At 46.9% G+C, this 23104-nt stretch overlaps 2 protein-coding genes across 3 annotated transcripts in view; one reads left to right on the top strand and one right to left on the bottom strand.

The window, feature by feature from the left end:
• HSP90B1 (heat shock protein 90 beta family member 1) overlaps positions 1 to 15146 on the bottom strand; it is a 123071-nt gene extending 107925 nt beyond the window's left edge. The window contains exons 1-5 of the mRNA XM_033951745.1: positions 14842 to 15146; positions 12058 to 12157; positions 2893 to 3034; positions 2686 to 2802; positions 2260 to 2591 (exon numbers count right to left, since the gene is read on the bottom strand). Of these exons, the coding sequence (XP_033807636.1) occupies positions 2260 to 2591; positions 2686 to 2802; positions 2893 to 3034; positions 12058 to 12157; positions 14842 to 14890 (740 nt within the window). The 5' untranslated portion in view covers positions 14891 to 15146. The remainder of the gene's footprint in view (positions 1 to 2259; positions 2592 to 2685; positions 2803 to 2892; positions 3035 to 12057; positions 12158 to 14841) is intronic.
• Positions 15147 to 15335: 189 nt separating this feature from the next.
• Positions 15336 to 23104, top strand: part of LOC117363650 (putative tetratricopeptide repeat protein 41) — a 201004-nt gene continuing 193235 nt past the window's right edge. For both annotated transcript variants that reach the window (XM_033951744.1, XM_033951743.1), the window contains exon 1: positions 15336 to 15465. The gene's annotated coding sequence lies outside the window, so the exon portion shown is untranslated. The remainder of the gene's footprint in view (positions 15466 to 23104) is intronic.

The following is a 23104-nucleotide window of genomic DNA, read 5'->3' as shown; positions in this document are numbered from 1 at the left end:
CGGTAGCTACGAAACGAAATTTAATTTTTTTTTTTTTTTTTTTGAAAAAGAAAGAAAATAAAGAAAGAAGAAGACAAAAAAACGCAGCGACCGTGCGAAAATCCCTACACAGCCGCGGCGACAGAAGGCACAATTTAGCACAAATTCTCCACAGGGCTTCTGGCTCCGCGGATGAAAATGAACTGAGGACCACGAGGTGGGGATGCGCCCTCTAGTGGGCAAGAAGGCTAGCACATGCGTGGTGCAGTGTGCAAACTTGAAACTTCTAGCAAGTTTGCTTGAAAAGCTGTCCGCGCTGGGGCTCCGTAGATGACGTCACCCACATGTGAGAATATATGCCTGCTTGTCCTGGGATAATAAGCTTTAATGGATCTGAGTTTCCAGAGAGTAAAGAAACCCTTTCTGGTTAAGGAGTCTATCTGGTCTTTCATGGTGAGGCATTGATCCAGAGTTACACCTAGTATCTTTATGGTAGGCTGGATAGGGTAGCTAAGGTTATTAATACATATTGGTGATGTGGTATCAAACGGATGTTTACTCCCAACTTTAACAATTACTTCAGTAATCAAAAGATTTAAGAAAAATATTTTAGTCCAGGAGACAGGATGAACATAATGCCATGATATTTGAAATTTGAGGTATAAAGTGTGATGCAACAATCTAGCTATATCTTGAACTATTAAGGGGGGGTGGTTAGTTCTTCTCCCAGATCCACTGTAAGATCACTTGATTTGATTGGTATTTTTAGAGAAAAGGAGGTAGGTGGAATAAAATATAAAAAAATGAATATTTGGATGTTAAGTTTTGTTCATTTTTTGCAATGCTGCAATAGTTGTGGGTTACTAGACAAGTTATAATGTACACTGATAAGGATGGTTTATACCAAAGAATGACAGGGAAAAAAAAAAATTCCCTGCGACCACATCCCTGTCACCGCCCTATCCCCACCCTGTAGCATCCATACAAGCCTCAGTACTGCAATATTTAGTTTTCCTTCCTTTAAATCAGAGTCCTGGCTGCTGAACTAGAGAAATATGTTCAGCTGGCAGGGCTTTATTTATAACACACAACTAATACTATATCCTAAAGCAAAAAGGAAATAGTAATTTTTTTTATACTTTGGTGTGTGGTTTCTACTTTCCTCATCTTCTCATTCAATTCCTTCCATCCACTGTCTGTCTTCTTTCTGCGTCTATTTGCTCCGTTACTGTGCCTCTCCCTTCACCCCCCAGTTGGCCTGGCACCCATCTTCTTCCCTCCGCTCCCCCCCCACATAGTCTGGTATCTCTTCCCCAGTTCCCTTCAGTGTCTGGTTCTCTCCACCCCACTTTTCCTCCCTTTCTCCCTCCCTGCCCCTTACCTTCGTGGCAGACAAATTTCTAAATGTGTTTCCTACCAGCAGCCAGAGCATTGAAATTGTGTATGGCTGCAGGAAAAGTTGTCTCTGAAGCAAATTTCAGTTGCGTCAGAGATAACCTTTACAGGGGGAGGTACATTTGTCACCTACGCCACAAAAAAATCCAGCCTGGGCCGATACAAAAGTTGCTGACAATCCCGTGCCATAAAATCCAAGTGTCGTAGCTCTAGTAAAAGTCATAGCATTCTGGAGAATTAAACTGCTGAGCCCAGAACGCACTTAGAGTACCAGGGGAAGGTAGCATACACCACAAAGCTAAGAAGAAGCAGCTGAAGGCGGCTGAGGGACCAAGAAGACCTTCTGTAAAGATTCAGAAAGATCTGGCAAAGCCACAAATGCAAATAGGTACAGGTTTGAGAGAGCATTTCCAGGCTCCCAAAACCCCAGAGGGATCCACAGATCCAGCACATAGTCCCTGATTTCCCGTCTCAGGAAGCACTGCACCTGTAAATAAGGGATCAGCAAACAAATCTAGCATCTGGATCAGGCAGCACAAGCATAGTGGCAGGGTGAGTCTAGGTCCAGGATGTGTCCAAAGGAGTAACACCAGACATGCCATGTAGGTAGATTGGGATTGCGAAGGGGAAGGTCTGAATTCTGGAGTTCAAAAATTTCCAAAATATTGACAAGATATCTAGCTCCTGGAGCATAGGGTCTGCAACTTGGTGGAAGGAATTACCAGCTGTGCTGAGCCCCTGAAACCCATGAAAGCTGCCCCACCAGGATAGCTAAGTGTTGGTCACCTGCTGCAGCAGAGGAGACCAATATGAACTGTTTAGAATGTCTCACCTATTGCACTGGAAGTTATACATTATATATATAAAAAAAAATGGACAACTTACGTGATTGTAGTTCCTCGCCCAAGGGTATCACCACGAGGGTCTTTTATTACTGAGAACTCATTAGAATCAGATTCCCAGATATGCTGTGTATCATTGTTATGCTTGGATGTAACAATAACACCATCTGCTACAAGGAAAGCAGAGTAGAAACCAACACCAAACTGTCCAATTAGTTCAGATGTTGACAGGCCATCTTCCTGTGCTTCAGTAATCTTGTTCAAAAATTCACTTGTACCAGATTTGGCAATAGTTCCCAAATTTTTAACAAGCTCATCCTTTGTCATCCCAATACCTGTGTCTGTAACGTGTAGCATGTTCTTCTCTTTATCACACTGGGGAAATAAAAAACAGCAGCATTCCAAAATGACCACTGTTTGCAAATGGAGTTGACTAGTATCCAAGATAAATTTTTTTTAAAGAATTTACCTTAATTTTCACAGTCAGTTCTTCATTACCAGCCAGTGCAGTTTCATCAGTCAATGACATTAATCTAATCTTATCTAGTGCATCAGACGCATTTGAAATTAATTCCCTTAGGAAAATCTGTAAGAGAAAAAAGAAAATGAAAGGTTCTTTAAAAAGAACCAACACAAAGGAAAAAGGTACAAGTGTACTTCTGAACAAAATTCTTACCTCCTTATTTTTATATAAGGAGTTAATAATAAGTTTCATCATTCTGTTAACTTCAGCCTGAAATGCAAACTTCTCCGACTTCTCTCTGATTTCTTTAATCTGGGCCGCACTAAATCCATCTAACTGAATGGCTTCTTCCTCTCTGTAGAAAAATTGAAGAAAGGAATATCAAGATATGGTTATGCCAGCAGTAATTATCAGCAGTACAAGGAAACACACAGCATAAATATTACCTTGCTGGTGTACAAAATGCAAAGTGATCAATAGTTGGGGAAACCTCAACCTTTTAAACGAATAACCCCTTTAAGGATACTGAAAACTTATGATATCCTTTCAAGTATTCTATGTAGCCTCTGCCAGCCATTATTTAATAGATAGAGATAATATAACCACCAGAACTTTAAACTTTCTGGGTATTTATCAATAGAATTAGAGGAAACCCCCAATTTAGGAAATCTTTCCTTATATACTGCAGAGTAAGACCTGTTGCTTCTATCTCTTCAATATCACCAAAATTCACCCCTTCCTCTTTGAACACACTACCCGGACCCTTGTTCAAGCTCTTGTAACCTCATGTTTAGATTACTGCAATCTACTGGTATCCCTCAGTGTCACATCTCCCCCTTGCAATCTGTGCAAAACTCTGCTGTGCGACTGATCTTCTACCAACCTCGCAACACTCATGTCACCCCTCTCTTTAAGTTACTTCACTGGCTCCTTAACTGCCATAGCATACACTTCAAGATCTTATTGCTGATTTACAAGTGTTCATTCTGCTGCCGCTCAATATCTCTCATCATACACCTATCTGAAGAACAGAGTTCTGGGAAGTCACTCTTAGCGTTACCCTTCTCCTCCACTGCCAATCCCAGACTTTGTTCCTTTCATCTAGCTTCCCCCTATGCTTGGAATAAATTACCTGAGTTTGTCCATAAAGCACAGTTACTTACCGTAACAGGTGTTATCCAGGGACAGCAGGCATATATTCTCACATGTGAGTGACGTCATCTACGGAGCCCCAGCGCGGACAGCTTTTCAAGCAAACTTGCTAGAAGTTTCAAGTTTGCACACTGCACCACGCATGTGCATGCCTTCTCGCCCACTAGAGGGCGCATCCCACCTCGTGGTCCTCAGTTCCATAATTAGCAGAGAAGCCATCCCCGGGGAGGCGGGCGGGTTGTGAGAATATATGCCTGCTGTCCCTGGATAACACCTGTTACGGTAAGTAACTGTGCTTTATCCCAGGACAAGCAGGCATGATATTCTCACATGTGGGTGACCTCCAAGCCACCCAAAAAAGGGCAGGTGGGAGGATGGCAATTCAGGAAAACAGATTACGCAACACCGACTGGCCAAACCGGCCGTCACTCCTGGACAAAGTGTCCAGACAGTAATGAGAGGTGAACGTATGAACCGAAGACCAAGTGGCAGCTTTACATATTTCCTCCATAGGAGTGGATCGGAGGAAAGCCACCGAAGCTGCCATCGCTCGGACCTTATGCCCCGTGACTCGACCCGGGGGCGGAAGTCCGGCCTGAGAATAGCAAAAAGAAATGCAAGCAGCTAACCAGTTAGACAGAGTGCGCTTGGAAACAGGATGTCCTAATCGATTAGGATCAAAGGACAAAAACAATTGAGGAACCTTCCGATGAGACCTGGTGCGTTGAAGATAATATGCCAACGCCCTCTTACAGTCAAGCGTGTGAAGCGCCGTCTCGCCAGGATGGGAGTGGGGCTTCGGAAAGAACACAGGAAGGACAATGGACTGATTGAGGTGGAAATCAGAAACAACTTTAGGTAAAAACTTAGGATGGGTGCGGAGAACCACCTTATCATGATGAAAGACCGTGAAAGGAGGGTCCGCAACCAAGGCTTGCAACTCCCCAATCCGCCTAGCGGAGGTGAGGGCAATCAGAAACATCACCTTCCAAGTCAGAAATTTCAAGAGAGACTGGTTGAGTGGCTCAAAAGGGGGTTTCATCAGTTGAGCTAAAACCACATTCAAATCCCACACGACTGAAGGAGGCTTAAGAGGGGGACAAACCCTGAGTAACCCTTTCATGAAGCGTGTCACCAAAGGATGGAGCGACAGGGGACGCCCATCCAGATGTTGATGGAAAGCAGAAATAGCACTAAGATGAACCCGCACCGAAGTGGTTTTCAGGCCAGAGTGCGACAGATGAAATAAATAGTCCAAGACCGAGGACACCGGAACCGACACCGGATCCGACACCGGATCCAGGTGAAAAGACGAACACCAGGTGGAAAACCTGGTCCATTTCTGCGAATAACAAAGCCTCGTCGAGAGCTTGCGTGAGGCTTCCAACACCTCCCTCACCGAATGAGACAGACCAGGCGAAATTAGGGAGCAAGAAACCAAGCTGTCAGGTGTAATGACTGAAGATTGGGATGTAACATGGATCCTTGACTCTGAGACAGCAGAGAAGGAAACACAGGCAGAAGAAGAGGCTCCCTGGCACTGAGCTGAAGCAGCAGGGAGAACCAGTGCTGACGCGGCCACCGAGGAGCAATGAGAATCATCGTGGCAGCGGACGATTTGAGATGTACTAACGTTCGCATGATCAGGGGAAAGGGAGGGAACGCATACAGGAACCTCCCTTCCCAATCGAGAAGAAAGGCATCGGCCTCTAGACGGTCCCGGGAGTACATCCGAGAACAATACAGGGGCAGTTTGCGGGTCTCCGGAGAGGCAAACAGATCCACCTGCGGCGTTCCCCAGCGAGCGAAAACCTCGCGCAGAACTCCGGAGTGTAGAGTCCACTCGTGCGGTTGCAGAAGTCGACTGAGTTTATCCGCCAGACAGTTCAGTTCTCCCTGGATGTAGACCGCCCGAAGGAAGATGTTCCGGGAGACCGCCCACTCCCAAAGGCGAAGAGCCTCCGAGCAGAGGGGCCAAGAACCCGTGCCACCCTGCTTGTTCACATAGTACATCGCCACTTGATTGTCCGTGCGGACGAGGACAACCTGATTCTGCAATATGTGAACGAATGCTCAAAGTGCTAGAAAGATGGCCCGAAGTTCTAGCACGTTGATGTGACACCGACGGTCCTCGGCAGACCACAGGCCCTGCGTGCGAAGACCGTCGAGGTGGGCTCCCCACGCGTACTCCGAGGAGTCTGTGGTCAGAACCTTGCGAAAAGGAGGGGTGAGAAACAGTAAACCCTTGGACAGATTTGAAGAGTCTGTCCACCAACACAGCGATTTCCGCAAAAGCGGAGTCACCGCCACAAGGCGAGACGCCGGATCGTACTCTTGACGCCACTGGGAAGCGAGGGTCCACTGAGGAATCCTCAAGTGCAGCCTTGCAAACGGAGTGACGTGGACCGTCGATGCCATATGACCGAGCAGCATCATCATGCGCTGGGCCGACACCACCGACAGTTGAGAGACCTGACGGCCCATCCGCACCAAGGCTTCCAACCGCTGGGGCGGGAGATAGGAGCGTAGGCGCACCGTGTCCAGCACCGCGCCTATAAATTGAAGAGACTGAGCCGGGCACAACTGTGATTTTGGAAAGTTTATCTCGAACCCGAGGCTCTGCAGGAAGGCAATAGACTGTCGGGTCGCTGAGATAACCCCCTCCCTGGTCGGGGCTTTGATGAGCCAATCGTCCAGGTAAGGGAACACATGAAGCCCACGAGACCTCAGAGCTGCCGCAACCACCACCATGCACTTCGTGAAGACTCGTGGGGACGCGGCCAGGCCGAAGGGCAGGACCCTGTACTGGAGGTGCAGGTCCCCCACCTGGAATCGTAAAAATCTTCGGAAGGCGGGATGCACCGGAACATGGGTGTATGCTTCCTTCAAGTCGAGGGAGCACATCCAGTCCCCTTCCTCCAAGAGAGGATATAAAACCGGGAGAGATAGCATTCGAAACTTCTCCCGGACCAGGAATTTGTTGAGCTTCCTGAGGTCCAGTATGGGGCGCAGGTCCCCGGTCTTTTTTGGGACCAAAAAGTAACAGGAGTAAAACCCCGTACCCCGCTGGTCCTTGGGGACCGGTTCGACCGCCCGAAGCACCAATAGGGCCCTGGCCTCGGCCAGAAGGGTCGGCAGCTGCGATCGGTTGCAAGAGGCTAGATTCGGGGGATTGTCCGGTGGCGAGGACACAAAGTTGAGCGAGTAGCCCTCGGAGACGGTCCGGAGCACCCAAGCGTCTGAGGTTATCTCGGTCCATGCCATCCGGAAGAACCGAAGACGCCCCCCGATAGGAAGGGGTTCCTGAGATTTCGCGGAGGGGAACCCGCCCCGTCCGCTCAGCCCGTCAAAAGGAAGGCGCGGGTTTAGAAGGACCCTGCGCCGGGGCTTGGGTTTGTCCCCCTCTGCCTCGCTGAGATGGACGCCTCGGAGGTGGCCTCGAAAAAGCCGGAGTCGATTTCTGAGGATATCGACGCGGCGGAGGACGGAAAGGTTTCTGCGGCGGGGGTCTAGGTTTGGGGCGGACCAGGGATGCTAACGAGCGCTCCTGCTCCGACAACCGCTTGGTCGCCGCATCTAAAGACTCGTCAAATAACTCGGACCCCACACAAGGCAAGTCTGCAAGACTTTCCTGCAGGTTTGGGTCCATATCGAGGGTGCGAAGCCAGGCCAGGCGGCGCATGGCCACTGCGAAGGCCGACACCCTCGAAACCAGCTCAAATGCGTCGTACACCGCATGAAATAGGTACAACCGCAATTGACAGGTTGGACATAAACTTATCAAATCCTGCTCTTAGGGAGTCCGGTAAGGAGTCTCGATATTGAGGAAGGTCCTTCACCATGCCACGCAAATAGGAGGAAAAGGTGAAGGCATAATTTAGAACCCTGGTGGCCATCAGGGAATTTGAATAGAGGCGACGGCCAAACTTATCCAGGGTCCGCCCCTCCCTGCCGGGTGGAACCGCCGCGGAAACCCGTGAGGGCTGTGATTTCTTTAGGGCAGACTCCACCAGAAGAGACTGGTGGGAGAGCTGCGCCTTTTCGAACCCTTTAGGGGGCACCGTCCTATACTTGGCTTCCATTTTAGAAGGCACCGACGTGACTGTAAGAGGGTTCGACAAATTCTTCAACCAGGTCTGCAGAAGGACTCTGTTGAGGGGGAGCCTAGGCACCTCTCTAGGAGGAGTGGGAAGGTCCTGCTCCTCCAAAAATTCTTTGGAATATTGTGAACCGACCATAAGGTCTAACCCCAGGGCTCGGGCCATGTCCTGAACAAAAGTTGAAAATGAGGACGGCCTGGCCGGGGGAGACGGGGTTCTCGACCTCCCCACCGAGGAGAGGGGAGAGGCCTCATGGGAATAATGAGGATCCCTGACCGACCCCGAGTCCCAGGATCCTCTCTCCAAGGCCCTCGAGGGGGAAGGAGAAGTTCTCCGCCTCGCAGAACCCTTGGGTGAGGACCCCGGGGTCCGGGGGACACTCTCCCGCTTCCTCGGCAAGGCGGCACGGGAAGACTTCCCATGAGGTGATCGGAGGAGCCTCGGATTGTCGAGGCGCAACTCCGACACCTGAAGCGCCTCGCCCCCGAGCGGCGAGGAACGACCGTGCCTCCGAGGCGAGCCGCGCGGGCGCTTCGGCTTCCTCGATCGGCGCCCCGTCCGAGGTGTCCCGGGAAGACCCCGAGGAAGAGGAGGAAATACGGCGCACTCTGCGCAACTTTTCCTTGGGCCGCACACTCCGCTCAGGCGGCCCCCCCGAGGTCGAGGTCGAGGGCAGGGCCGGGGCCGAGGTTAAGGGGGCCACAATACCCGAGACAGAGGCCACCGAGGCCGGGGCTCCCAAGGTCGAGGGAGCCGAGGCCGGGGCCTCCGAGGGCGAGGGCTCCCCGGCCGAGGCCTGCGAGGTCGAGGCCGCCGGAACCGCAGCTCGCTGCAACACTTCCAGGGCCCCCGACAGCTCCGATGAAATGAGGGCTCGAAGGAGGTCCTGAAAGGCCGGGATCCCCACGAAGGTTGGGAGTTCCGGGTCCGGAGCACACTCCCTGGAGGGCGACCTCGGTCTCGAGTATTCCCTCGGGGTGTGCGAAGTCGAGGTCCGAGGCGGGGCCGGGGTCGACCCACCCGCCTTAGCCGGAGTAGAGGATGGCTTCTTTGCTGAAGGGGATGGAACAGAGGACTTACCCGAAGCCGGCTTTCCTGAGGACGCCTTCGAAGCCGAGGGCCGAGGCGAAGCCGAGGCCCCCGAGGACGCCGAGGCCGAGGTCAAGGCCGAGGCCGACGTCGAGGCCTTAGGCGGCGCGTCCACGGCAAACAATTCCGCCATTCTGGCCTTACGGCGACGGAGGGCTCTGTTTTGAAAAGTAGCGCAGCGATCACACGAAGCTGTCGGATGATCCGGCCCAAGACAAACAATGCACCACCAGTGAGGGTCAGTGATGGAAAGTAACCTCTCACACCGGCTGCACTTTTTGAATCCCGTAACAGGACGGGACATCAACGAAAAAGAAGGCCGGGAACGACCGACGTCCCGCGGCCACGGCTGCCGGGAGCCCCCGGAGCCTAACGAAAAGTAAAATTTTTTTTTTTTTTTTTTTTAACGAAAGAAAAAAGAAAGGAGCACCGTGAATCGATCAAAATACAAAAACAACGAAACGCGGCAGCTAGAAAGGCAATACAACTGGAGCTCAAATCCACAGGGCTTTCTGGCTCCGCGGAAAAAATTGAACTGAGGACCACGAGGTGGGATGCGCCCTCTAGTGGGCGAGAAGGCATGCACATGCGTGGTGCAGTGTGCAAACTTGAAACTTCTAGCAAGTTTGCTTGAAAAGCTGTCCGCGCTGGGGCTCCGTAGATGACGTCACCCACATGTGAGAATATCATGCCTGCTTGTCCTGGGATAAAGCCTCTTCCCTTCCCTTGTTTAAAAGCAGACTGAAAACCCACCTTTTTTATATAGCTTTCAATCCTTAACCCTACTCTGCCCTCCAAACCAGCCCGCTGATTAACTGTTCCCCTTAACTGTATCTATGACAACCTGTTTGTATGTCTGGCCTTAGATTGTAAGCTTTCAAGCAAGGTCTGTTTTCTTACTTTGTGACTCTGCAGGCTGTGTGCGTCTGGTAGCACAATAGCAGTAATGTAAAAGCAGAGTAAGAAACTTCCTCTAAACCAGAAGATAAACAAAACTAGCAAATAAAGCAAAGTTACTTACCTGTAGCAGGTGTTCCCCAAGGACAAGCAGGCATAAGATATTCTCACATGTGGGACTAGTTACTAGGGGTCATGCCTAGTATTAAAATTGAAAATTAACATGAACCTAGCATAGGAAGAGCCAAGGGTAAAGTTTGCATTCAAGTATTAAAAAGGTTTTACAGAACTGCTTGGCCAAACCAGCTATCTCTTCTGGAATTTTGCTCCCAATTGTAATAAGCAGTGAAGATGTGAATAGAAGACCATGTTGCTGCTTTGCACATTTTCTCAATAGAAGCAGTGAAAAATGCACTATTGAGACAGCCATGTGAAGGAAATACCGTTAGCCAGACAAGTCAAGATGGTATCCCCCAGTCTATAAGGATCAAAAGGACACAAAAACCTGGGAAGACTTTCTATGATTTTATCTAGACCAGAGATCTCAAAGTCCCTCCTTGAGGGCTGCAATCCAGTCTGGTTTTCAGGATTTCCCCAATGAATATGCATGAGATCTATGTGCATGCACTGCTTTCAATGCATATTCATTGGGGAAATCCTGAAAACCCAACTGGATTGCGGCACTCAATAATCTAATCTAATCTAAACCTTAAGTTTATATACCACATCATCTCCATGAGAATAAGGGACTTTGAGATCCCTGATCTAGACAGTAAGCCAAAATGCTTTTGCAGTCCAAGGCAGGGAGAACTGCTTAGGAAAGAAAAAAAAGAAGTATGGATCGAGTTCCAAGACTCCTTTTGGACACATTCTGAAGTCCTTCAAGGACTACTCATTATAAAACCTGGTGAAAAGTACAAGAGCCTGAGGCTCAGACTCGAATAGCAGAAGTGAATACAATAAGGAAAATAGCTTTCCAGGTAAGAACTTTAAAGAAGCAGGATTGAAGTGGTTCAAATGGAGTCTTCATGAGTATCAATGTTGATATTAAGGTCCCATGCAACTGGAGGTGGTTTAATAAGAAGTTTGGTATGAAATAAACTTCTCATGAAGCAGGTGAACAAAGACAATGGGTTTATCATGCAATTTTGAAAACGCTAATAGCACTTACCATATTTTTCACTCTATGAAATGCACCCACCTCAGTAAACCAAAAGCACTGACACAGGCTCAGAGGACTTCAACAAGTATGACTGCATTCCCCTACTGTCTATGGAGAATCCCCGTTACAGGTAAGCAACTTCACTTTCTCTGTCAACGGTCCAAAGTACTGGAACTCTATTGCTTAAAACCACCACTGCAGATAGTTTAAAAAAAACCAAACAAAAACACCCCCAAAAAACCTTTCCTTAACTTCTCTTTTCCGATGCCAAGTATAATGGATAGCACTGCTGGTATCATGAAAAAGAAGAATCTCCCAACGTTGTTTTCCACCCTCATTTTCTCCATTATACACTGTAGTTCTTTTCGCTAAACCTTCATTTCATGTATTTTATTGTTCTATATTTCATTGCTATTATATTTTGTTTCAGATTGTAGGCTACTGAAGGTTTTAACCTAGGGTAGGGCAGGAAATTTTTACTAACTTGGAAACCTGGATATATTGCCTGTGGCTACAATCAAAGCTGTTTAAAGGTATTTTATACCTGGGGCAATGGAGGGTTCTCAGACTACTGCACTAACCAATGGACTACTCCTCCACTCCTCCCAATACAGAGATTTTTATGTAAGGAGTTGCATGGTCTATCCATCACTATTTGCTGGAAACAGAAATATAGTACAGAGTATCTAAAGCAGTATGGTACCCTTTAAAGGTGAACCATACAAGTTATTCTGTTTCTCTGTCTCCATCCGATGTCAAAAAATCCACAGTTTTGAGCTGGGCTGGTAAGAATTTTAAGAATTAATTTTGCTGCACAAACCTTTCAATTATCTTTAACTATGGCTGTTTAGCTTTGTTCTTTATCTAGGGATGCAATCAATAAAGAGGAAGTCACTGCAAATAAATGCTATGCACTTCTGCCTGCTACAGGGTAGACATTTGGATTTGAAAATTAGTTTGTCATATTTAAATGCTTACCTTTTAACAACTTCATCATCTGTCCTTGAACCATCTCTGCTTTTGCCCAAGTCATTTTCTACTGTACCATCCACAGTCTCATCTTCAGCTCTAACAGATACTGGGAAAGAAACAACCTCAGTCAGTTCCCTCTAATAAAACGCTAAAGACATTTTTCAAACCACCTCAGTTATTTCAGTTTTTAGACCCATAAATTGCAGCTGTAAGCATAAACATGAAGTAAAAGCTAAAACCTCTGATCTATGCTTTCTACTCTGAAAGTTGGCAGAGCTGCACTGCAAAGCACAGGATCTGGGGGATCCAGCTACCTTCTTGCCTTTGCCCTCAGGTGCCCCCCCCCCCCCACCAGATCCCACTACTTATTTCAAAATAATCAGAAGCATAAAAAGAAAAGAAAGCTGGATCTTCAGGATGGCATGCTTTCCATTTTAAAAGCTACTAGGGGGGATGTAGGATGCTTGGATAAAATGCTAAGCAGAGAAAATCCACATCCTCCAAATCCCACTCAAAGGATCCACTGCAGCTCCAGCAACTAGATCAGGATTCTGAGAACCCTTGGATAAACTGTTAATAAAACAGCAGCTAGCCCACAGTCCTAATCATTGGTCCAGCAAAAAAGCGTCCATTTCAACTTCTAACCAGAGACAACTGCAAACAAGTTTTTTGCCAAGCCAACAATTAAGACCTTGTTTTCTGGTCTAGAAGTTGATAAGCTGTTCAGGATCAAGCAGTTGTTGTAGTCCAGTGATGCTGGCTTTTTACCCAATCCTACAGAAATAGTCAAATGCTTCACAGCCCAATATGAATCATACCTGCTTGTTTTTTAGAGTATACAAGTTGCATACCACATATGGTTAAACAAGGTCTTCAGCAGGGAAAACATGGATTGGCCTCCGCGTGTACAGGTCGCCGGACTAGATGGACATGGGGTCTGATCCGGTGAAGGCATTTCTTATGTTCACTACACTAGTATTTATTCTTTTTATTTGCTCAAAGAATTGGATTCAAAATGTTAAGTTTTGTTATTTAGACAATGGGAAGTAGGGGGAAGTAGGTCTGGAAATACCACTACCAAAAACAAATTAAGTCTCCTAAAAAGGCATTCAGATAATTAGGTATAATGAATACAGCGCATTATCATCTGTGTGCCCTGTATTCAGATTCACTTATTCATGCAAAATAAACTAACCCGTTTTTGTTATCTATGGGCATATTTTCATGCAAAACAGAATAACTTATTTTTGCTATTCACAGACATATTTGCTTATTCACCATCATGCAGTGTGCTCTCATGAGAATTAAAATATTCATAGAGCTGTGAACCAGTACTTCAACCCAAATACTTTTTTTGTAAAAGCATTGTACAAGATACATATAAAATGCAGAATATGATAAGCAGGCTGTCAAAAAAGGTTCGTTAAAAGGGGTTTATAGTGTTAGTTGGCAAGAGTGTGTAATACCCAAAAACAGCAGGGAAAAGTTTTCTGACTGAAAAAGTAATGACTTTCACCAGAATACAACAAACAGGTAAAGAATGTACACTCTGGATGAAATGAAAGATTTCTCAAGTTTTATTCATGAGTATATTTCATATTTGAAGAGTGTATAATGAACAGTGTCCCATAGAACCCTAACCCCCTTTTTTTTCATAGGGTCAATGGTTCCTTATACTTGGTTTTGGTATTCACAGAATTTTCTAAGAATCCAACCCCAGAAAAGAAGAATCTGGTGATGTACGGTTGTCTGCATCTCATACAAATATGCATCAATTCTCTTGTCATGTCCCTTAGTCTTTGAGAAGGGAGGGATGTATCTTACTACCTTCATCCCCAGTGTGGCAAAGATGCTAACGACTGCTTAAGTATCATGAGTATAAATGAATTCACTAAATTAGTGATCAGCTACATCATGAGGTTCTGTGGTACTGTTGGTTGGCCAGATTTTCTATGACCCATTAATTGCCAATGTGCCCCACAAGTTTGTCAACTAACCAATTGTAACAGAACAGCTTTGTACTACTGTGTAGAGGAAGAGACATACTACTAACGACCAACACAAGATTCCATTTATTCCAGAACACAGAGCTTTAGATGGCTTTCTAATATAGTGTTCAATGGCAAAACCCAGAGAACTCTGGCCTGGAGTAGCCCCCAATGTGTTGTTTTTTTTGCTATTCTGCCCCTCTAACCAAGCTCAAGACAAAGTAGAAAGTGGATGAGGAGAGGGGGAAGAGACATACGGATGTCTCAATTTGACAAGGCCTCTGTAAAACGCTTACAACCTTAAGGATACCACTCAATGAAGTTTCAAGGTGGCATATGGAGATGTTATTTGATACACATTGGTCAGAGAGCATTTGGCGGTTCTCCTTCAACTCATTAGAATCCTAGTTAGCCCCAGCTTAAAAATGAATGAAAACTACTGCCCCTAATGCCACCTGCGGCCCGTATGACTAAACAAAATAAGAAACATCCCTGTCACAACCAAAACTTCATACTACTAGAGTCACATACACAAAGAGAGGAAACACTCATGGAGCGTGCTCCGTGTTGTCCAATCAACCCGCCGCCTGCCCACGGAAAAGAACGCGAGTGGATGAAAAGCCTTCAGACATTGCTCCACTCGCGCTTCCCATGAAGAACGGCCTTAAAAGCCTTCCCAGAGAATAGAAGGCCAGCGTACTAAGTTAAAGAGAAGCTTCCAGAAATCCCCGCCTGCGCACGCACAGCGATCAAGGAACCACCACAACCTCCCGTGGAACCAAGCAACCTAGGTAGCACTTACCGAACACTAGGAGGGCGCAACACAGGCCCAGCACCCACACACGCCGCATGTTCGCACTAGTCCTAGTACAAGGCTCCCAGGCACCCCTCGCTACAGCAGCAAACGCTCGCTTCCTCACCAACGCCAAGTTGCCCCCCTTCAGCTGCTTTCTTTAATGAAAATCTCAGTGGGAGGGGGAGAGGTTAATCATAACCGACCAATCGCACCCAACCACGCAACCCAGCTAACCAATCCCTTGCTACCGGCAACGTCAATCCCTGCCAATGATCGCCTTCCATGTACAGCTTCCTGCGTTCAGAGCGTGGCTTGCTAGGATTGGTTGAGAACGCTGGCGGACCAAAATTCTTTAAAGCTCTCTAGCGCTGCTTAGAGCAGCGAACGCTCAAAATAACACCACCTGCGTTTTCACAGTAAGGTGTAATCCTTAGTGGTTGTGGTGGTTTTGAACCACTATTATATATTTGAAGGTCAAACCTGAAGTACTTCCGGGGATTTCGGGAATGTTTACCGTGGTAACGGAGGGGGTGGGGATGGTTTCTATGGGAACGTTTGCATGTTCTCGGGGGAGAAGAGCCGCTGACGAGACCTGGCTTAGGGGCGCAGAGCTGCCTTATCTCCATAAACGTAAGTAACTTGGCTAATTGTCTACCAACAACTACAATTGTCCACCTAAAAATAAGCTCGTAAAACCTCCTTGACGAGCAATTGCTTTGTATTACTGCTACTGGTATATGTGTATCTGGTATCTTTACTGAATATTAAATCATGCAATCGATGCTTGTTTTCATTAATAATACTGTAAACAAATTATAAATCTTAAGACAAAAGAGGTTACGCAACGCATTTTATTTGGCGTAAAAGTGCAATTGAAAATGAAGTAAAAACCCCAAGAGACCGCGCATGTGCTCCTTTAGCCCCCGAGGCTATGACGTTTTTAGTTAGATAGCTGTAAATTGCTGACATAAGCATTCTTGATTTTGCGAGGTCATTAAAAAAAATCTCAAATACAACTTAAAGCATGAACATTTTATATTTAGAGTACTGCTGCTTAAGTAAATTTTCAACTTTTAGAAACTTGCTTCGTTATTTATTATTCCCAGTTTCTTTGTTTTTTTTTAAAGTAATGCCAAGTATGAACCATCCGAAAGTGTAATATTTTTTAAATGTTGCGACTAAGCTATCTGGAAAGATTTAAAAGTGTACTGCTTTGTAAATGGAAGGGAGAAAAAAAGCACAACATGATATTTACTTTGGTGCCTATAAAAGGATATAGAGTGACAGTAGAAATAAAGTGAGGACAATTTTTAAAGGAATTTTCTCAGGTAACTAAGGGGCATTTGTACTAAAACTTAGCATGCACAAAGAACCAGGAGGCCCTTAGGTATAACACATACTCATAGGATGTACAGCATTTAGGGGTCCATTGACTAAGGTGCGTTAGCCAATTTAGTGCACGCTAAATGCTAACATATCCATTATATTATATGGATGCGTTAGCATTTAATGCACACTAAATTGGCTAGTGCATGTTAGTAAAAGAAAGGGTTAGTGCATGCTAAGCTTTAGTAAAAGGGCCCCTAAGGTATGATGGCTAAAAGCATGGACAAAGGTGTACATAATCAGTGAAACATTTGCGCAGGGAAAGGGATCCGGCACTTGGCAGCTTGTCTTTCATGAGAGCAGTTATCTGGACTGGTGCACTGGCAGTGTTTCTCATGAGTGAGAAAAGAGGCTAAAAAAGTATAAATGTGAGAGATCCTTCAAAAGGGTGTGATGCAGCACAAATGAGCCAGACTTGGTATCTTCTTTCTTCTTCTATAATAATAATCCTCTAAGCGTGCATGCGCACTTAGGAGGATGTGGGGACTTGACATGTGCTATGTCCGTCCATAGCCTTACCAGATCAGCTATCTTTTTCGTCTTTCCTGCGACAGATGGCTCTGGATTTGGATGTGAAATTGGATACTGGCTCCAAATATTCTAAGGAATATCTAGAAGTCATGCGTCTCCCTCAGCCTCCGGCTGACAGCCTCAAGCTTCCACTTCATAAGCTTTTAAATCGGACTTTTGCTCGGTGCATGGAGATTCCTTTTTCCATACCAGCAGTTCCAGGAAAATTGGACTCGAGGTATAAAACTGTGCATCACAAGGGCTTTGACAACTCACAGCTCTCTCATCAATCCCTGCTTGTTGAATCCTCCTTGAAGAGATCCCATCCTTCCAAGGTCTATGCCACAGTTCCTCCTGGGAGAGAGGGGAAACTATGGTCAAATTTGGACGTCGCATCTACCAGAATGCTATGATGTCCTCTAAAGTCCTCAACTATAATTTTTATTTCATTACTTATTTTGAATTTCTTCTTTCCCTTCTGCCGAAGTTTTTGGTTTATATGGACAACCAAATGCATTTTGAGTTTCAAGAACTGATTGCTTCTTTCTCTCAATTGCTTCTCTATCTCCTTCAATCATCTTATGATGCTTTTGAGTTATCTGCCAGAGCGGCTGCTTGCTCATTGGCTAGGCGTCGTCTTGCCTTCGAACCACTGACATGGGCTCTATCCTTCAAGACCGCTTGGCTAACCTTCCTTGTCAGGGCAACGACCAAAACTAAACTAAACCTTAGGTTTGTATACCGCATCATCTCCACATTCGTAGAGCTCTGCACAGTTTACAGGAGATGGGATAGAAAGGAACTAACAATGAAAGGTTAGAGGTCCAAGTAAGAAGGGTTTTTAGAGGGCTTAGAGTGCCAGAGATGGAATAGGTATCAGATTTTTGAGAATAGCCAGGTCTTCAGATGTTTGCGGAAAAGTTGGAGAGAGCTCAGGTTCCGAAGAGGGGAGGAAAGGTTGTTCCAGAGTTCGGTGATTCTGAAGGGGAGGGAGGTCCCTAGTTTTCCTGTATGGGAAATGCCTCTTAATGAGGGGAAGGATAGTTTAAATTTGTGGGTGGATCTGGTGGTATTAGGGTTAGAGGAGTTCCAAGAAAGAGGGATACAGGGAGGGAGGATGCCGTGTAGGATTTTGAAAGCTAGGCAGGCGCATTTAAAGTGGACCCTGGCGATTATTGGAAGCCAGTGAAGCTTGGACAGAAGCGGAGAGACGTGGTCAAATTTATTTTTTACGAAGATGAGCTTGGCCGCAGCATTCTGTATCCGCTGGAGTCTATGGAGGTTTTTCTTAGTTAGGCTTAAGTAGATAGAGTTGCAATAGTCCAATCTGAAAAGTATGATGGATTGGACAAGGACGGTAAAGTGATTTTGATGAAAGCAGGATCTGACTTTCCTCAGCATGTGAAGGCTGAAAAAGCATTTTTTTACCAAGGAATTGAGGTGGTCGTTGAAGGACAATGTAGAATCAATGATGATGCCCAGAACATTGCTTGAGAACTCAAGCTGCAGAGTGGAGCCAGAGGACAGTGAGATGGAGGAGGGTAGTTGGTCTAGTTTTGGACCGAGCCAAAGGAGTCTTGTTTTGGACTCGTTCAGTTTCATTTGAACAGTGCGGGCCCAGGATTGGAGGTTCATTATGCAGGAGGCTATGTTCTCGGAAAGGTTGGTGAGGTTCGAGTCAGTCTCGAGGAGGACGAGGATGTCGTCGGCATAAGTGTAAATTGTTTCAAGGGGGGATAGTTGGAGGAGTTTTAGGGAAGACATATAAATGTTAAAGGATGGGAGATAGAGGTGAGCCTCTAGCCCTTTGATCCATCGAGGCGGCCACCAAGAAGTTATCTGACCATGTGAAATCGTTTACTTCTACCGTCAGACCCAAGCCAAAGCCGGCTCCAGCCAAGCCTGCACGCCCTCCTGTCATCTATCAAAGGCGTTTTCCTCCAAAGCCGGCTCCTTATACTCGTCCTCCTCTGAAAAAGCAGCATCCTCAGAAGCAACAGCAATCTCAACCTTCTGCTGCACCTAAGGCTTCTCAGCCTTTTTGACTGTTTACAACAGAGCATAACCTCCATCGTTCTGTCTCTCTCCTTTTCCCCCTGTAGGAGGTCGTCTCCATCATTTTTACAACCGATGGATGATAATTACATCTGATCTCTGGGTACTTACCATCATCAGAGAAGGATACTCTCTTCATTTCACTCAGGTTCCACCAGAGCTTCCTCCAAGAGAGTATCCTTCCAATCCTGCCCAGACCGCCCTTCTTCTTCAGGAAGCTCAAGCTCTGCTTTCTCTCCATGCCATCGAGCCAGTTCCCTTGGATCAGCAGAACAGGGGTTTTTACTCCCGTTACTTCCTTGTTCCGAAGAAGACGGGCAATCTGCGACCCATTCTGGATCTCAGGGCTCTCAACAAATTTTTAGTGAAAGAAAAATTTTGCATGTTGTCCCTGGTGTCCCTTTATCCCCTTCTCGAGCAGAACGACTGGTTATGCTCTCTGGATCTCAATGAGGCCTACACTCATATTCCCATCCATCCGACCTCCCGTCAATACCTCAGATTTCGGGTGGGGAATCTGCATTGCCAATACAGAGTTTTACCCTTCGGCCTGGCCTCGTCTCCCAGAGTGTTCACCAAGTGCCTGGTAGTGGTAGCAGCAGCTCTACGGAATCATGGTCTTCAGGTATTTCCCTACCTAGACGACTGGCTCATCAAAGATTCCACATCTCAAGGGGTTATTGTAGCGACCCAATGGACTATCTGGTTCCTACAAAGTTTGGGATTCGAAATCAACTTTCCCAAATCTCAACTTCAATCCTCTCAAAATCTACAATTCACTGGAGCTGTTCTGGACACTGTCCAACTCAGAGCATTCCTTCCTCCACAACGTCTGGAAGTTCTTCTACAACTTTGTCACACGGTGTCTTCCCGCTCTTCCAACTCAGCGAGACACATGATGGTACTTCTGGGTCACGTGGCCTCTATAGTACACGTGACTCCTTTTGCCAGACTTCACCTCAGATTTCCTCAGTGGACCCTGGCTCTCAATGGATGCAAGTTTGCGACCCTCCTTCCCGACACATTTCAGTCACTCCTTCCTTCAAGAAGTCTCTACGTTGGTGGATGCTCTCTTCCAATCTTTCCAGAGGCTTGCTTTTTCACTCACCCCCTCATCAGAAGGTCCTCACGACAGACTCTTCAACCTACGCTTGGGGTGCTCATATCGATGGTCTCCGTACTCGAGGCCTCTGGACCAGTACGGATCGTCAATGTCATATCAATCAGTTGGGACTCAGAGCGATCCTCAAAGCTCTCCATGCTTTTCAACATCTCCTTCACGACTCAGTAGTCCTCATTTGCACGGACAACCAAGTCGCCATGTATTATGTCAACAAACAGGGAGGGACAGGGTCTGCCTCCCTTTGTCAAGAAGCTCTGGAAGTTTGGGACTGGGCAATTCATCACAACACCTTCCTCAAGGCTGTCTACATTCAAGGGGCGAAGAATTGCTTGGCGGACAACTTGAGTCGTCTCCTCCAATCTCACGAATAGACTCTACATTCCTCGCGTATTCATCACATTTTTTCACAGTGGAGAACGCCTCAGATAGACCTCTTTGCAGCTCCCTACAACCACAAACTGCCTCAGTTCTGCTCCAGGATATACTCTCCTCATCGCCTCGAGGCAGATGCTTTTCTTCTGGAATGGAATGACCTTTTCCTCTACGCATTTCCTCCATTCCCTCTCATTCTCAAGACTCTGGTCAAGTTGAAGAACGATCATGCCACCATGATTCTAATCACTCCTCGGTGGCCAAGACAACCCTGGTACTCACTTCTACTTCAACTCAGCAGCAGGGAGCCTTACCTTCTACCAGTTTTTCCGTCTCTGCTTACACAGAGTCAAGGATCTCTGCTTCATCCCAACCTACAGTCTCTACACCTGACAGCTTGGTTCCTCTCAACATAACTCCTCTTTAGTTTTCTCAATCTGTAAGAGACGTTTTAGAAGCTTCTAGAAAGCTTACTACTAGACAATGCTATCACCAAAAATGGACTAGTTTTGGACTATCTTTTGCACTTATCTAATTCTGGCCTCAAGTCTGCATCTATACGAGTCCATCTTGGTGCAATTGCGGCTTTTCATCAGCCTATTGAAGGGAAACCCCTTTCTGCTCATCCGGTGGTTTCCAGATTCATGAAAGGACTTTTCAATGTCAAACCTCCTCTCAAACTGCCTCATGTGGTTTGGGACCTCAATGTTGTCCTTTCTCAACTCATGAAGCCTCCATTTGAACCAACTGATAAGGCTCATCTGAAGTATCTCACTTGGAAAGTGTGTTTTCTCATTGTCCTCACTTCTGCTCGATGAGTCAATGAGCTACAAGCTTTAGTTACTGACCCACCTTTCACTGTGTCTCATCATGATAAGGTGGTTCTTCGTACTCATCCGAAATTCCTACCTAAAGTGGTCTCAGAATTTCATCTCAACCAATCCATCGCACTTCCAGTGTTTTTTCCAAAGCCGCATTCTCACCCTGGAAAATCAGCTCTTCATACTCTGGACTGTAAACGTGCTTTGGCCTTCTACTTGGAACACACCAAACCACACAGGAACTGCTCCTCAACTTTTTGTCTCCTTCGATCCAAAGAAATTGGGACATCCTATTTCTAAGCGTACCATCTCCAACTTTTCCAAAAGAACAAGAGGGCATTCGGAAAAGTTGAAAGGGGACAGATTCAAAACAAATGCTAGGAAGTTCTTCTTTACCCAACGTGTGGTGAACACCTGGAATGCGCTTCCAGAGGGCGTAATAGGGCAGAGTACAGTACTGGGGTTCAAGAAATGATTGGACAATTTCCTGCTGGAAAAGGGGATAGAGGGGTATAGATAGAGGATTACTGCACAGGTCCTGGACCTGTTGGGCCGCCGCATGAGCAGACTGCTGGGCACGATGGACCTCAGGTCTCACCCAGCAGAGGCATTTGCTTATGTTCTTATGGATGGCAGCTTGTATCTCATTCTGCTATGCCCAGGCTGGATTACCCCCTCACAGTAAAGTCACAGCCCATAAAGTCAGGGCAATGGCAACTTCTGTAGCTTTCCTCAGATCTACACCTATTGAGGAAATTTGTAAGGCTGCTACTTGGTCCTCGGTTCATAACCTTCACTTATCCCAGGACAAGCAGGCAGGTATTCTCACTAGTGGGTGATGTCATCCGACAGAGCCCCGATACGGACATCTTGCAAGCATGTCTTGCTTGAAGAAACTCAGAAGTTTCGAGATGCCCGCACCGCGCATGCGCCAGTGCCTTCCCGCCCGATGTACCGGGCGCGTCTCCTCAGTTCTTTTCTTTCCGCGGAGCTGAGAAGTTCTCTTCAATTCTGCGCTGACTGAAATTTCAGTATTTTGCCTTCTTTCCCCGCGTTTTATTGTTTTACTTACTTTCTTTGACTTTTATTTCTATTTAAAAAAAAAAAAAAAAAAAAAGTTACAATTATTTCGTCCGGCGGTTCGGCCGGGCCGGCCTCGTGGCTGCGACCTAGCTCCTTCGACCTAGCAACGTCACTTTTCCGGCCTATGTCCCGGCCTATCACCGGTTTTAAAAAGTGCAGCAAGTGCCAGCGTGCGATTTCGTTGACGGACCCACACCGGCGCTGTCTTCAGTGTCTTGGTCCAGAACACGTTCCGAAATCGTGCCGGCCTTGTTCCACGCTCACAGCGCGCTCTTTTAAACGGCGCTGCTTACTTTGGGAGTCCATGTTTAAGATGGAGTCTTCTAAGGAGCCATCTGCTTCGACCTCGACAGATGTTTCACCGGTCTGTTCGAAGCCTGCATCTGCGACTCATGCATCGAGCATCGTGAAGCCAGCATCGTTCACACCGGCTTCTGCATCGAGTTCAGCATCGGTTCCTGCTCCCGTCTCCTCGGTTCAGGTACCGCCTTCCACTGTTCCTCCCGTGGTCATAAAAGTGCCCAAAGCTACCAAGCAGAAGCACTCGACCACGAAGGAACGCGATGACCGTGCAGGAGGACCCCCTTTCGGTGCGGATCCCTCCATATCGGCATCGCTTAAATCCCTGCTCGAAGCTCAATTTGTTGAGCTCATGCGGACGATGGGACCGAGGCTTATCGCTAATATTCAGGGCGATACTACGGTCCCGGTCCCGGAGAGCGGTCCGCCCCCTCCTCCTCCTCCTCGTCGTTCGATTTCCCTGCTCGACGAGGGGGAGCGGCGGAGGGCGGCGGAACCCACTAGGCGGGCTTCCCTTTCTGACATGCCGCCTTTAGAGCCCATTACACCTCCACGTCACCAGGGTACTACATCGGCCCCTGATAATCGGAGTCCTGGGCATACTGCATCGCAGGAGGAG

This window comes from Geotrypetes seraphini, chromosome 7 (genome assembly GCF_902459505.1).
Source record: "Geotrypetes seraphini chromosome 7, aGeoSer1.1, whole genome shotgun sequence".
Classification (NCBI taxonomy): domain Eukaryota; kingdom Metazoa; phylum Chordata; class Amphibia; order Gymnophiona; family Dermophiidae; genus Geotrypetes; species Geotrypetes seraphini.
The sequence above is the reverse complement of the archived record's forward strand: the minus strand, read 5'-3'. Positions and strand labels throughout refer to the sequence as shown.